We start from the raw sequence: 15,264 nt of genomic DNA, 5'->3' as shown, positions 1-15,264 counted from the left end.
AATAATTTCAGTAATAGCATCAAATTTTGCATGTGCACAATCGACTTCTTCCAGAGCATACTGACATCGCAGTAACGTACCTGGTTCGAAATTGCCTTTTGCTTTTTTTTCGGAGATGATCTTAGCGGAATTAGCCAGCTCGCCTATTCGACGAAACGGTTATGAGCAAAACATGAATAAGAATTGGGAATCGCAACAACAAAAGGAACTGATTGGTAAGTACAGTAAAGTTGAAACCTTAAAATGTTCAAAAATATTTGTACATTGCCCTTTTTCAAGAAACAGCACGAAGGTACATTCGTGTTTTATTTGTTCCAGCGTGTTTTATCTGTGCAAGAAACAGCACAAAACGTAGTTAGATTTACTGTTCTCCATGGGGAACAGTAAGTTGTGACAGAGTGTTTCCTTCAGGAGAGCGCCAAAATTGCAACCTGAAAGCTCTAACATCTTTCCCACGCGAAGAAAATGTCCTTCACTCATGAGGTGGTACCTATTTTTTAACATTCAAAGCAGCGAATACTTGTGACAAATTTTTTTTATTGGTCACCTCGCACGGAGATAGGCAAAACCAATGCGTTGTGGAGAATTCGCCTGGTAGCCGAGACTCCGAGCTCTCCAGGGGCGCTGCGATCACTTTTCGCCCGCTCTCCGTGGGACGGGCCAGAATTGGCTTACATGATATTTGGTAAAACGTTTGTTTTACCAAATATTATTAAGACGTTTTTGTTGTATTTTAGGCAAGGTGAAACGCGTCGCGTCTGTGTCCGCTGCAACTATTCTTGGGTAGAAGAGCCGGCCGCGCCGAAAGAAATCGAGTGGTTGTTGGAGCATGTGAAACTAAACATTGCGATCGCACTCGCTGCGTCGTCTGTCGCACCGACTTTTTTCACACAGTCGATGCATGTGAAAGCTGGCTTAATAGTATTCGCAAGAATGTATACGGTGCAACACTGTTTCACGAAGTAGTGATCGCCATTGTTTTGTGCTTTTCTCTTAGAAAGAAAGGGCTGATACCCGAAGTACTATTGTGGTAGAAGGTTCTGTTTTGGAGCACTATAACTTACCCATAGCCTCAGAAGTCAAATGTTAAATAGCGCAGATATCGCGCTTGGGCTAGCAGTGTTGAGAAGTGTATGTATATCGAACTGGCTGGAGCTAGCCCCCCCCCCCCCCCCCCCCCCCCCCCCGTCCTCAGTATACCTGGTTTAATGCCAGAGTAGGATACCTGCGTGTTCTTCTTTAAAATATGGTCCGTGACATGTGGCGTCGCACCAAGCTACCATATCTTGCACCGGGGTGTTGCACCAAGCGACTATTGTCTTGAACAATAAATTGCATGAAGGACAGACAAGGAAAATAACAAGAAAGCGAATACAAGACTAGCACTAGTCCCGTCTCCGTCTTCTTTTTTTGTCTGTCCTTCACGCTATTTGTTTTTCATATGCTAATCTAATTAGCCCACTTTAACATTTTAGTAGAGTTGCCAGGATCGCAGAAAGCTACCGGTGTTGCACCAAGGTTTGTCAAGCTGCCAGTGTTGCACCGAGGCGTTGCACTGAGCTACGTCAGCGTCGTACTGAGCCACCCACCTTGGTCTCCTACAGTGCAGACGACCTTGGCATGCACTGCCGGATCCACCTTGCAGGAGTGGATCCTGGCGGGCAGGTTGAACGAGCGCACAGGGTTTCTGACACTGCTGAACTGCAACATGGTGTCCAGGAAGGTCACCCAGTTGTCCTCCCACTTGAGTTTGCCGTAGGGGTCTGCATTGACGGGCACGCAATTGCATCCGATCAACGAAATGGTAGAGGCTACCATTTTAAAAAGATTCGCACAAATCGAAGGAAGCATCTCGCCCTAAATGCTCCTTCACACCTTGCGACTGCTTACGACCGGGTGCGTTTCAGCCTCTTGTGATCGCTTGAGGGAACACACTGGTGCCATGGGGAACACTTGCGATTCCTGTATAGTTTATTTTTTCATGCATTATTCTCTTCTTGAAAACATTTTGACAATGTTATAAACCAGCATTTCTCGGTGATAGTGTGTACCTTTGTTCTCGCAAATACCGTAAAGCTTTCGCTCCAGTGATATGCATTTCCAGGGCCACCTCATAGATGGGGCCGGCGTCCAAGTGTGTTCTCTGTGGTAAGATATCGAGAGAGGTCGTAATGTACTCGGTCGTAAGAAGTCGCTAGTGTATAAACCAGTCGTAACAATGACCTCGAACTGGATAAGTGCCGTGCCCCTCACGCGTGCCCTAGGCACGCTTGTGGCAGCAAATCACAGCCGTGTCCAACTTACGCTGGATGTCGGCCTTCAGGATGCCCTGGAAGCTTCCGGAATACTCGTACCCCCGGAGGCGCAGCTCCTTGTAGATGTCTTCGGCGTCGAGGTCGAAGGTCACGGTCTCCGGGGGCCCGGAGGGCGCCTCGTGGTCCAGGAGCTCCTGCCCATCCTCGGCCAGGAAGATGCGGCCGCTTGCGGCCACCGTGCCGGCCTCGCACACCTCGAACTCGCCCGACACGCGCATCACGTTCACCATGAGGCGCACTGGGCCTGCGCGGCGACGAAGAATGATAAAAAAAAAAAAAAACACAAAAAATCACGGGGTGTGAGACAAAATATAATTGGCTGCGGTACTTCGCTTATGGTCACCATGGAAAGCACGAATCTTCGATAGTTAAGAAACGTTGTGCACATATTTTCATTTAGGCGTTAATGTTTCGATTATTGAACAGTTGTTTAAATCGTTCGCAGTGAAGATTCTTGTCTACTTTTTTATATAGTTGGGTATTCGCGAACTGCCGAATGATAAATTATATGTGCTCGGTTCGAACATTCCTGTCACGCTACTGCTGCGGAATGTAGGGGTGCAGAGAATTGGTCAAGCCGTCTAGAGCGTCTTTTCACTTCGGTCCCCATCGCTTTTTTGAAATGGGTATAAATCGCATCATTTATAGTGCAAGATATGTGCGTGGACAGCGTACGCATCGCAGCTGCAGCATAAAGTCTTCTCCCTGTCTTGGTCGTAAGCGGCGCCACTTCGGTAGCTGGCCACTTCCGTCAGTGGCCAGTGGTAGCCCGTCACGGGCTTGGTTTCCCACATTTCTCTACGGGAGACGCGTTTGTTTTTCAGGACGTTTTCTGGGTGGGCCATATGATGTAGAACTTGCTCCTTGTCTTACACGTGTTGATTACAAACTTTTTAGTCATAGACCCGTTTTAGTGCCTCAACGTCCACCAGAGCAGTTGAATGTTATTGCTGAACTTACGCACGCGTAGAAGTGGAGAGACCTCTGGGACTGGTGTTCGAGCCAGCGTTCACGGCGGTCCGAGCAGATGCGCCGACCAGAAAATGCATGCACTTGGGGGCCGTAAGATCGAGGTACCGAAGTACTTTTGTTTTCTTTGTTTCGTTTTTTATCAATTCCGTCGTCTGGCCGGTGGAGACATTTCAAGCATAGGCTGCGAAAGCACGTGCCAATTAGGGGTATTCACTGGACGCCATATTTGAGGACGATGTTTAGAGCACATGGTCAGAACGCGCTCGCATTAATATGCTGCTAAGACCGACAGTCTCGATGGTGCGGAATGCACGTTGCAAAAGAACTGTGGAAGCTCGCCGTGAGCACGCACTCAGCAGTCGCACACACAACTATGGCCGCCTGTGAATACTCCCTATTGGACAATCTGGTGGATTGTGTCCCAGCATTCGCCGTCATGTGTGTCCTCAACAAAATAGTATATTTCACCAATCAGACCACCGTATGCAGAATTACAATGTAGAAAAACGGGAACATTTTTTTTTCATTGCCACACTGGAATTAACCATGCGACGTGCAAAATAGGACGGGCTGAGTCACATAGGACCGAAAGATGTAAACAACCCAATTTCCACGAGCACCCATGTTTCGAAAATTTTGCAACTTCTGAATATTGCAAAAAAAATTGTTTGCACGAATTTATGAGCCCCATCTAATGAATACGTAGCATATCACTGTAAATTGGGAAATTTTGTGCAATAAAAAAAAAATCCTGGAACCCAAACTTCTGGAAATTTGTGAAATACCGTATTTTCGCGATTCTAAGCACCCCCCGATTCTAAGCACCCACCCCCCCCCCCAACCCACATACACACACACACACACACACACACACACTTTAAAACATAAACACCTGAAAAAAAGTTTGCATGCGAATGTAAGCACCGCCCTCCCAACAAGAAATTTGAGATCGGAGACGCCTGTATCGCCGAGCGCCGGAGTCGCGCACGGCCGCTGGCGCTTGGTTTCAACGTCAGTTAATAGATGGCAGCACATACCGCCATTTTCCACTTTCGCATTCCTGCAGGTGTCGAAAGGGGGTGCGTTGCCATACCCTCTATCGAAGTTGTTTTGTCTGTTGGGTCTCCTGGTGCTTGTTGCAGTCGGTTGTTTAGTCTGTTAAGCGCGAAACACATGTACGACGAAACCGTCCGATCCGACGTGCGGACTGCCGGAATGACCTTGGGGGGAGAGGGTTTTCGTAGCATCGGAGAGCGTTGAAAACCCTCGCCTCCGACCGTCGTATTGCGCGGTCGGACGTCGGATCGGACGGTTTCGTCGTACATGTGTTTCGCGCAGCATCGGAGAGCGTTGAAAACCCTCGCCTCCGACCGTCGTATTGCGCGGTCGGACGTCGGATCGGACGATCTCGTCGTACATGTGTTTCGCGCTTTAAGCGCGAAACACATGTACGACGATACCGTCCGATCCGACGTCCGACCGCGCAATACGACGGTCGGAGGCGAGGGTTTTCAACGCTCTCCGATGCTACGAAAACCCTCTCCCCCCAAGGTCATTCCGGCAGTCCGCACGTCGGATCGGAAGGTTTCGTCGTACATGTGTTTCGCGCTTTAAGCCTATTCGTCCGCGTTGGCCTCGCGATTGTATTTCGTTCACCGTGTGCACGTGGTTTGCGGAAGTCGTCCATCATGAGTGCGAAGAGAACTTCATACACGATGAAGTTCAAGAGAACGGTTATTTCTTACGCGGAAGACTACGGAAATCACGGCGCTGCTGAACCGTTCGGAGTGCGGCGTTCCGCGCAAGCCGAGGCTGGGTGGAGAGGATCATGAAGAGGACCGGTTTCTCTTTGAGACGCCGCATCACTATCTGCCAGAAGCTACCGGTGGACTTCGAGGACAAGCTTGTCGACTTCCAACGTTATGTGATGAACCTGCGTCGCGGATCTCGCTACGGACTCGGGCAGATCGGCAATGCCGATGAGACCCCTGTGTACATCGACATGCCAAGGACGTGCATTATGAACGAAGTAGGCGCCCAAGAAGTAAAAGTGCGTACGACTGGCTATGAGAAGCAAAGGGTGACCGTAATGCTGTGCATCAAAGCCGACGGTCGGAAACTTGCGCCCTATACATCATCCTCAAAAGACCAGTCGCGACAGCGACTAGTCGACCGTGGTGCAAACTTATGACAAGCGGGCTACTCTCCAGTCTTTTCTTTATTTATTTCCTTTAGAACATTTATTCTTTCATTTTGATTATAATAAATTCATATTTCTTGTGCAAATTTCGTATTTTCGGGGCATGTTCCGAATCTAAGCACCCCCCCTCTTTGAACATCGCGGGTGTGAAAAAAAGGGGGTGCTTAGAATCGAGTAAAATAATGTTTTTCAGTGACCAAGCCATTTAGGACATAGCGGAGAGTGCCACAGTTGAATCCTGGTGCAACGAAATTGACGGAACACGCGAAAGGGAAACTTGATTTTACATCACTGTTCCGTTCTAACACTCTTGGCGGTATCCGCGCATAAAAAGGCATAGGACGAAAGCTTACGAATGTTGCGAGCACATATTTCGGCAGATGTTTCGAGCAGAAACCGGTGTTGTATCGCGTCGTGGACGCACCGCTCTTGGGAAGGATGGTGGCCCTGTGCAGGGTGACGTCCTCGAAGATGACCGGCACCTGGGTGTAAGGCTTGCCCGACCGTTGGGCCAGGAACTTCCAGGCGAGCACCATGTACCCCGTGGCCGGGAACAGCACCCGCCCGTCGACCTGGTGCCCCGCCAGGTAGCCGTCGTTCTCCCCGGCCTCCAGGTCAAACACCTCCACTTCCTGGAAGACGTGTGGGACGGGAAGGACAAAATCAGTTTCAACCCGCAAGCGAAATCTACATGACACAATCCGAGAAAATGGCTGGCGAATCGCGGCCGGTCAGAAGGCGACGGATGCATTTGGAAAGGACCGTGTAGGCTGTGCAGTTTTCGGACCGCTTACGAGAGGACAGTCTGGTGCATTCCGTCGGGCTTGGCATACTCGCGATTGGCGCATAGTTGCGGTTACAGCGTTACAGCGATTAAGGTTACGGTTACAGCGTCCTGTAGACATCGGTTTCGTTTCGGTTTTTCACGGTTTTAATGTTAACGGTCTCGGTTACGCGGTTACACGTTCCTGAAAACCGTTTTCTTTTCGGTTTCTTTAATGATTTGCTTTGCTGCAATGATAGACAGCCGTTTTATAATGAACGGTTTAAGGTAGTCACAGATATCCATCAACGGGACATTCACATTAAGAACTCAAAAAACGTTTTAGAACTTCTAATTGGACAAAAGGTGCACACATTTCAAGCCCTAACACTTGTTCACAACATCTATTTACATTATATAGTTTGATACCCACGCATACATGTTACCCCCGCTACTCGAGGATTCATCGCATTCTGTATATTAAAAAAAGAAATAAACATGGCCGTTTTGTTATTCGGCAGCGTTCGTAAACAACCGTCAGAGAGTTCGCACTGGGTGCTGGAAGGACCATTCGCACCCTCTCGTCGCTTTAGTTTGTTCCAGTCTAAGATTTATGTTATCTCTGCATTGCTGTTAATCATTTTCTCATAATATTGCAGTATATAATGGCATGTTGCACCTGTTTGACTTGGTTATTTCGCTGTTATTAGTTTTCTCATATTATTGCAGTATACATTGGCATGTTTCTCCTGCTTGCCTTGTTATTTGTTGTTGTTCTGCTGTACGTTTGCTTTTGTAAATTTCTTTTGCCCCCCCCCCTCTACTGTAATGCCCATCGGACAATGTAGGTACCAAATAAATAAATAAATCAATCAATAAAGAAGAGGCATCGCTCACACTGAAGGAACGAGCAGAATTATGGCCCTCCCCAAGTAAAATACTGCTAAGTGGAATAAAGTAATAAAATTAGGAGCTGGACTAGTTGGTGAAAGTGAATCATATTGCAAATGTAATAGCACAAATCAAGGAAGACTAAGGAGAGGAGCTAACAACACAGAAAGGTGTAAAAAAATGAAAGCCGCTTACAACTCCCTGTAACGCCGAATTAGAGTGCAGCTCTTGAGGAGGAGGAGGGAAGGGCACTGGGGGGGGGGTTAAACTAACCAGGGGGGGGTTCACGTGACCTTGGGGTTCACGTGACCTTGGGGGTCACGTGACCCCCAATGCCGATGATGTCATTACTGACGTCACTGATGACGTCATCAGTGACGATGACGATGCGGGTACCGATGACGTCATTAGGGACGTCACTGATGACTTCACCAGTGATGATGACGATGACGATGCGAATGTCGGTGACGTCATCAGTGACGTCCCTGATGACGTCATCAGTGATGATGACGATGACGATGCGGATGCCGGTGACGACATCAGTGACGTCACTGATGACGTCATCAGTGATGATGACGATGACGATGTGGATGCCGGTGACGTCATCAGTGATGATGACGATGACGATGTGGATGGCGGTGACGTCATCAGTGATGATGACGATGACGATGTGGATGCCGGTGACGTCATAAGTGAGGATGACGATGACGATGTGGATGCCGGTGACGTCATCAGTGATGATGACAATGACGATGCGGATGCCGGTGACGTCATCAGTGATGATGACGATGACGATGCGGATGCCGGTGACGTCATCAGTGATGATGACGATGACGATGTGGATGGCGGTGACGTCATCAGTGATGACGACGATGACGATGTTAATGCCGGTGACGTCATCAGTGATGATGACGATGACGATGTGGATGCCGGTGACGTCATCAATGATGATGACGATGACGATGTGGATGCCGGTGACGTCATCAGTGATGATGACGATGACGATGCGGATGCCGGTGACGTCATCAGTGATGATGACGATGACGATGTGGATGGCGGTGACGTCATCAGTGATGATGACGATGACGATGTGGATGCCGGTGGTCATCAATCATGATGACAATGACGATGTGGATGCCGGTGACGTCATCAGTGACGATGACGTCATCGGGGGGTCACGCGACATCGGCGGGGGTCACGTGACCTCGGGGGGTCACGTGACCTCGAGGAGGGGGTCACGTGACCTCAGGGGAGTCACGTGACCCCGGTGGGGGGCTCGCGCGGTGCATTATGGGACATTTCCCATGATGCACCGCGCGATTACGCCGACGGCGACGGCGACGCCGCTCAAGCCGGAAACGGGCCCCTAAGAGCTGCGCTCTAATATGTCCTGTGTTGTTTGCTCCTTTCCCTAGTTTTCGCCTGTGAAATAACTCGACATTAACTCTCAGCGCGTTCACATCTTTATTTTATTTTTCGCTATTTTCCTTCCCCCTTTCATTTATCCCCCTTTCTTTCCTTTCTCTCTACTTTCTTTCACGGGGAACCAGTTCAGCATTCCCGCTAGAACAAACTCCCCTGCTTCTCTCACGTCGCCATCTGTCTCTCTCTCCCTAGTCTTCGCTATTGTGGACTATTACACCTACGTCATCTTTGCCATTTTTAAGCAAATGCATGTGGTAATAGAACAGCACATTTTTCGCAGTCCGATCCTGTGACGTTAGAAAAATTGAGGCGGAACTTCTACAGATATGTTGCACCTATTACTTCATCTCATCCCGCGATGAACTAAAGACCAAAGCCACGGGCCGCCAGGTCCATTCACGTTCCACGCTAAACTATGACACGCGTAGCATTGGTGAGCTTTGGACGAATAATGCTCCGTATCCAAAAACGCTGCGTCATTTTTATAGCCTCGACACTGCGAAGAGCCAGTTCACTGCGAAAATGCCCAAAGGCCGCAAGGCGGCGGTACTGGGACTGGGTGCAGGGTTTGCGCAGAAGCGCAAGCGTGTCGGAGAGGGAGCGGACGCGCTGTGGCGTATGAGAAATAGTGGATTCGTTAGTGTCAAGGGCGAACCCTAGAAACTTTATGTGCCGCGAAGGCATCAAGAGAGTGTCCTTAGGATTGATGACAAAACCACAGTCCTCAAGTTGCTGGAAAAAAAGATCGGTGTTATGTTGGAGGAAGGAGGGGTCTGGGTGTGCGAGTAAGAAATTACCGATGTACGCCCACGCCCAGATCCCGCGAGAACGAAGTGTGCGAGCAATGGCCGTTGCCAGTGTCTGCATTAAGTAAGGCGCTTGCCTAAGGCCAAACGGTAGACGAGTGAATGCATAGTAGGCTCCGTCCAGCCGAAAAGTCGTAAGACGTTGGGCGGAAGGAGGAAGTGTGATGTGATAAACGGCCTCCGCCAGGTCCACCTTAGTAAAGTATGCATTTTGTGGTAGGGGGACCTGGAGGAGGACTTTCGGGAGGGGGTCAAGTCTGAAGGGGGGGGGGGGGGGCACGAAGGTGGGGGGTCAAGTGGGTAGCGTCGAGAATGAATCTGGACTCCGTAGAGGACTTGGGTGCTCGCTGCACTGGACTCAGGAATGGGCCGCGGCCTGTGACTTTAAGTAGTCCTGAAGCGAGCATGGAAGAGACAACTTCGCGTAAAACGGGGAGCTGATCTGCAGGGGGGGGGGGGGGGGGGGGGGTCGGTTGTTAACAACCGAGCGAGCATTGTATGATACTCTAAGGTTGCCGTAGTCGGCAGGAGGGTAGAAGTGGAAAACCGTGGCGGTGCGGTCGCAGTCTACTAATGGGGGAGGTGCGCTGGGCGAACACTTATAAGACTGTAAGATCTCGGCGTGGGCGTACATCGATAATTTGTTACTCGCATACCCAGACCCCTCCTTCCTCCAACATAACACCGATCTTTTTGTCCAGCAACTTGAGGCTTGTGGTTTTGTCATTAATCCTAAGGACACTCTCTTGATGCCTTCGCGGAACATAAAGTTTCTAGAGTTCGCCCTTGACACTAACGAATTCACTATTTCTCATACGCCACAGCGCGTCCGCTCCCTCTCCGACACGCTTGCGCTTCTGCGCAAACCCAGCACCCAGTCCCAGTACCGCCGCTTTGCCGGCCTTTGGGCATTTTATTTTTCTTTGTACCAAACAGGCTATAGTGCCTTGCGACCGCTCTTTGAGGCTGTCTTTTCCTCAACCCCCCCCCCCCCCCCCTATCCAGTGGATCGTCACCTTCCAGGCCCTCTAGAACGCCATGCCTTACACCCTTTCCCTTGTCCCCACATCTCCTGTTTCGGTCATGTGTGCGGACGCATCCAACTGCGGCTTTGGAGTGGTCAACCCTCGGCAGCACTGGCTGTACTGACTCTTCCCGACGGCCGCATTTATCTTCGTGACGCCATCGCATGGACGCTGGCCGTCCTCATCGCAAAGACCCCGACGCTGATCTTCACTGACAACCTGGCCCTCCGTCAGGCCATCACCTGAGGCCACCTTCGTGCCCTGCCTTGGACTTTGTCCCTCGCCATGACCTTTCTTGCAATAAAGAAAAACCTTCGGGCCAAGTGGTTTCCGACTGCGCACAACCCTGCCGACATGCCCTCACGCCTAACGCACATCATTTCCGCCAACTCTCCTTCGGGATTGACTGAGGACCTGCCGGCAGGGGGAGAGAGGGAAGCGCCTATATAAACTGTGGCCTTCCTCCTCACCGCCAGTCCAGTGTCATCAGGAGGCACAGACTCAGTGCTCTCCGACCAAGGTTCCAAAACGACGTCCATGATGTATTCGCATACATCAACGCTAGGTGAAGCATTACCCTGAAGCTTTGAGGCGTAGGTCACGACACATTCCTCAATGGAATGGCCGAACCGCCAGCACTGAGTGCAACGTGGGATAGAGCAGTGCCTACGGATGTGGCCTACTGCTTTGCAGCGTAGGCAGACGGGAGGTCGACCGGGAATGACCACTAGAGTATTCACTCCATAGATGTTGAGCATGCGGGGTACCTTGTAAACAGAGAGGTGGTCCTTAAGGACAAGTGTCACAACCCGGGTTAAGGTGTCTGTTTCCACAAAATCAGAAAATATCCACTTCTCTCTTGTAATTTCCTTTACCGTTCCAAACGGCTCCAGGACCTTCTTAACCTCACTGTCCGGTAGTTAGGGTGGTAACCATAGAAGTTTAAGTTTGATCTCGTCCTTGGTGGGATCGATCACGACGCACCTTTTTTGCTTGATTACGAGCTCTTCACACGCTTTGATTTTGCACTTGGCTGCTCCGTTGGCGAAGACTGCCATCCATACATGGCTCATCTGGTAGGGGCCTAGCGCGATCAGATCTTCAGGCTCAATTATCGAAAAAAGAGCTTCCTTGAAGTCTGTCGGCTTGTATGGTCTTCCGGTGATATCCGCGTGCAAAAAGAGTGAGTTGGAAACCAGGATACCTGTCGGTAGACGTGGCAGAATGATCCTGTAATCCTTGTACACCTTGGAGTTTTCATCTTCATGAACATTAACCCGGTCACCAATGACCGTCATACTACTTTCCTTCGAGCTCATCTTACTTGAAAAATCGCTGCCTTCTCCGCAGCGGTTTCCAGGGCCACAAGGGCCCTAGCAAGTACAGGGTGTCACAAAAGAAAATTTACACGGTATTTTTTACTGCAAAAATAAACTAGGCATCGCAGAACGCTCATACTCTGCCCAAAGGTAGAGCTAGAGGTCACAACCAGATGCCAAAGTTTGAGCCCGATCCGATAACTCAGTTAAAAGTTATAAGTGATTTTCTGAAAAGTTCAATGGGAAAATGGAGCCTATTTTTGCCTGTTTTCGGTTTCTGGTGCCATAGAGCCCCATGTGTTTGAAAACTCAGTCGGCCGCCATTTTCCCATTGAAATTTTCAGAAAATCACTTATAACTTTCGATTAAGTTATCTGATCGGGCTGAAACTTTGGCATCTGGTTGTGACCTCTAGCTCTACCTTTGGGCGGAGAATGAGCGTTCGGCGATGCCTAGTTAATTTTTGCGGTAAAAAAGACCGTGTAAATTTTCATTTGTGACACCCTGTAGTTAAAATTTTCAGACAGTCAGAATAGAGCGTCCGCTTATGGTCACTTCTTTTTCCACCACAGCTGAAAGCGCGAGCCGCCGGCGCTGGCGGAGGTAGATAAAAATACTGCCACCGCTTTTATCTCGCGTGGTTTTTTTCTTTATTTTGGCTCATATTTACCCTTCCTGGCCGTAACTTTAGCTGCCGCTCCTACAGTATAAAGGGGCGGTCAATTGGACTCCAGTTGAAAGTTCCTGCAGTCAGTTTCTGCGAGCGAAATTAGGCTTTTCTGCTTGAAGCGATGCGGATTTCTCCGCCACTAGGCAGGGACGCTAGGTACTTCCTTGTCCCCATGAAGCTAGTGACGTGACAGAAAAATCCCTCTTGGCCGCAGCCGCGGCCGCGTCCGCAAGATGAGCAAATTGCCCTGTGCACGTCAGCACCACATGTTCTATTGTCTCGTCTCCCCCTTGCCATACGACACACCGCGTATCTATTTCTTCATACCTTTGTCCTATATGTCCTAGTTCTCAATTCAGAACTTTCATGACCTATGGGGGGCGCACTAGTGCCTATTAAAATGGCTGTCATCTGGATGGTCTGGATGATTGTCGTAGAACAGCGGTACGAGGCTGGGTCTGCGACGTGCAAGTAATTCTAGTTTTGCTATATACGAGCAGTATTAGAGCCTAACGTTATTTTTTCACGCCATGAAGGTGTAGGCAAGTCCATTAATTATGAGGCCAATCATCCAGGAGCTAGAGAGAGCGATTCTCACACCGCGGTACCACCATCGCTGAAAGTTGCAAATACTTCTGTTCTAGCCTCATATAACAACGAGCTCCCCCATGAATTATTATACCAATGCTCCTTCCTTATTTCCTGTTTTCGTTTCCTGTACATTTGTTAAAGCTGATTTTTCCTGCATTCTTTCCTGCCACGTGTTTTTTTTTTAATAATTCGTAAAAAAATTGGAATAAGCTAGCCAGAATTTGCATTCCGGCTGGCTACTCGGTATGGCTTCTTTTACTTCCTTTTTCGCAGAGGTAGTCTGCTCTGCTGCTGGGGATCGGTTGTCGAGTGGGCTAGTGCACACCTAGTGCACACTAGAACCACTGCGCACACCAGCTCGGGGCACGTGGAGTGAAAGCTCGCGCTGCAGAACCCAGAGATCCTGGGTTCGAGCCCCACCTTTGCCCGTTTCGATCTGGATGAGCATCGTACCGGCGTGCGGTCGTGTATCAGTACTGCGTGGTGCACGTTAAAAACCCCAGGCTAGCAGTCGTACTGCATTGGCTAAATTGCGTATCTACAGAGGGTAACAAGGTCGCCGGCAGACTTACCTCCTGCTGTATAAAACGGCTAACGACAAATTTGTTTTTTTTGGGCCAGTGCACACCAGCTCGGAGCACGTTGAGCGAAAGCTCAAGCTGCAGAATCCTGGGTTCAATCCACACTCCTGCCTGTTTCGATCTGGATGAACATCGTATCGGCGCGCAGTCGTGTATTACTACTGCGTGGTACAAGTTAAAGCAGTCGCACTGCACTGGTTAAATTGCTCATCAACAGTGAAGAAAGTCAAAGTCAAATTGGATGTTTTAGTGATTTATACAGCGTAAGGTCGGTCTGCCAGGATGAGGCGACTCTAGTTTACACTATTGATGAGCAATTTTGTCAGTGCAGTACGACTGCTAACCTGGGGTCCTTAACGTGCTTACGCAAAAGTGATACACGACCGCACGCCGGTACGATGCTCATCAAGATCGAAACGGGCAAGTGCGAGGCTCGAACCCACGATCTCTGGGTTCTGCAGCGCGAGCTTTCGCTCCACGCGCGTCGAGCTGGGTGTGCGCTTTAGCCCACTCGGCCACCGATTTCTTTTTTTTTTGTATTTATTACATGGAAAAAGGACAGTAAAAACAATCAAGACACATTCTAACAGAGCTATCCCTTATTTACATTCAAACTGACTGATAATGGTCACATGAAAATACGAAGAAAGAGGGCTATGGTAACATATTTCGAATAGGGTCACATCCCTAAAAGTCGGGAAGATGAACACATTTGTCAAGAAGGGTATACCATTCTGGGCGTTTCTTGAGGTGGTCGTACACATTGCGTACATGTGACACAGTTTCTATGAAATTGGACTTTGTAGACCGTGGAGGATCAGCATTTCTATCAATCATCTTTGTTTTCCAAAGGCTATGCAGACCCATCAATGTGAACAGGTCATAAGGAAAAGTATTATTTTGGTTTAAAGGCAAAAACGTATCGTATATGCACAGATATTCAGATCTTTCTTCAATGTCCTTTGTAGGACATCCCAAAACAAATAGGCGTCGGTGCAAAAAATAAAGCAATGTTCTATTGTTTCAGGCTGGTTGCACAAACGTCAGTTCACTGACCAAGGAACAAATTAATATTCCTTTTTCGCGCAGCCAAGGCTTTACCGGCAACGTTGAACTGTGTAGCTTATAAAAGAATGACTTCGCTGTCGGTGAGACATGTAACTTACACACACGTTTCAGGACGTCTTGTCCCGGGCCATTACTGAACATACTTCGGTACAGGGGTATAGGAAATAATGCATCGATGAGATCAACATATAAAGCTTTCCGCGACACTTTAAATAAGTATTCCAAGGAAAAACGTGCTTTAAGGAACTCTATTGAGCTCACAACCTCTCCGAGGTATCCCAATGGACGAGATGTGCTCGCAGGCACTGTTGTTACTACCAAATACGGCAACGCACTTGAAAGCGCTACCTGCATGTAAGTTCGAAGGAAGTCATGAGACACAGTTCTGAAGAACAAGAAGCGTGATATAATTTGTTTTAAAAAGACGTGTAAATGCTAGTGGTGCAAAACTATCGATAGTACTATCGATAGTATCGATAGTCGCCAGAAATCTGACTATCAATAGTAAAAAAACTATCGATAGCACTATCGATAGTCAACTATCGAAAAACTATCGATAGTACTATCGATAGTCGACTATGGGAAAAATATCGTTAATCGACTATCGGAAAACTATTCATAGTCGACAATCGTAAACC

General features: G+C 48.8%; 1 protein-coding gene across 1 annotated transcript in view; it reads right to left on the bottom strand.

Moving 5' to 3' along the window:
- The window catches only part of LOC8036683 (fatty acid synthase-like), a 157,598-nt gene that overhangs the window by 61,480 nt on the left and 80,854 nt on the right, over nt 1–15,264 (bottom strand). Inside the window, 3 exon segments of the mRNA XM_042294718.1 lie at nt 1,590–1,763; nt 2,305–2,559; nt 5,912–6,119. Coding sequence (XP_042150652.1) covers nt 1,590–1,763; nt 2,305–2,559; nt 5,912–6,119 — 637 coding nt within the window.

This window comes from Ixodes scapularis, unplaced genomic scaffold (assembly GCF_016920785.2).
Source record: "Ixodes scapularis isolate PalLabHiFi unplaced genomic scaffold, ASM1692078v2 PGA_scaffold6__148_contigs__length_123643588, whole genome shotgun sequence".
NCBI lineage: Eukaryota > Metazoa > Arthropoda > Arachnida > Ixodida > Ixodidae > Ixodes > Ixodes scapularis.
This window is presented reverse-complemented; position numbering and strand designations above follow the sequence as displayed.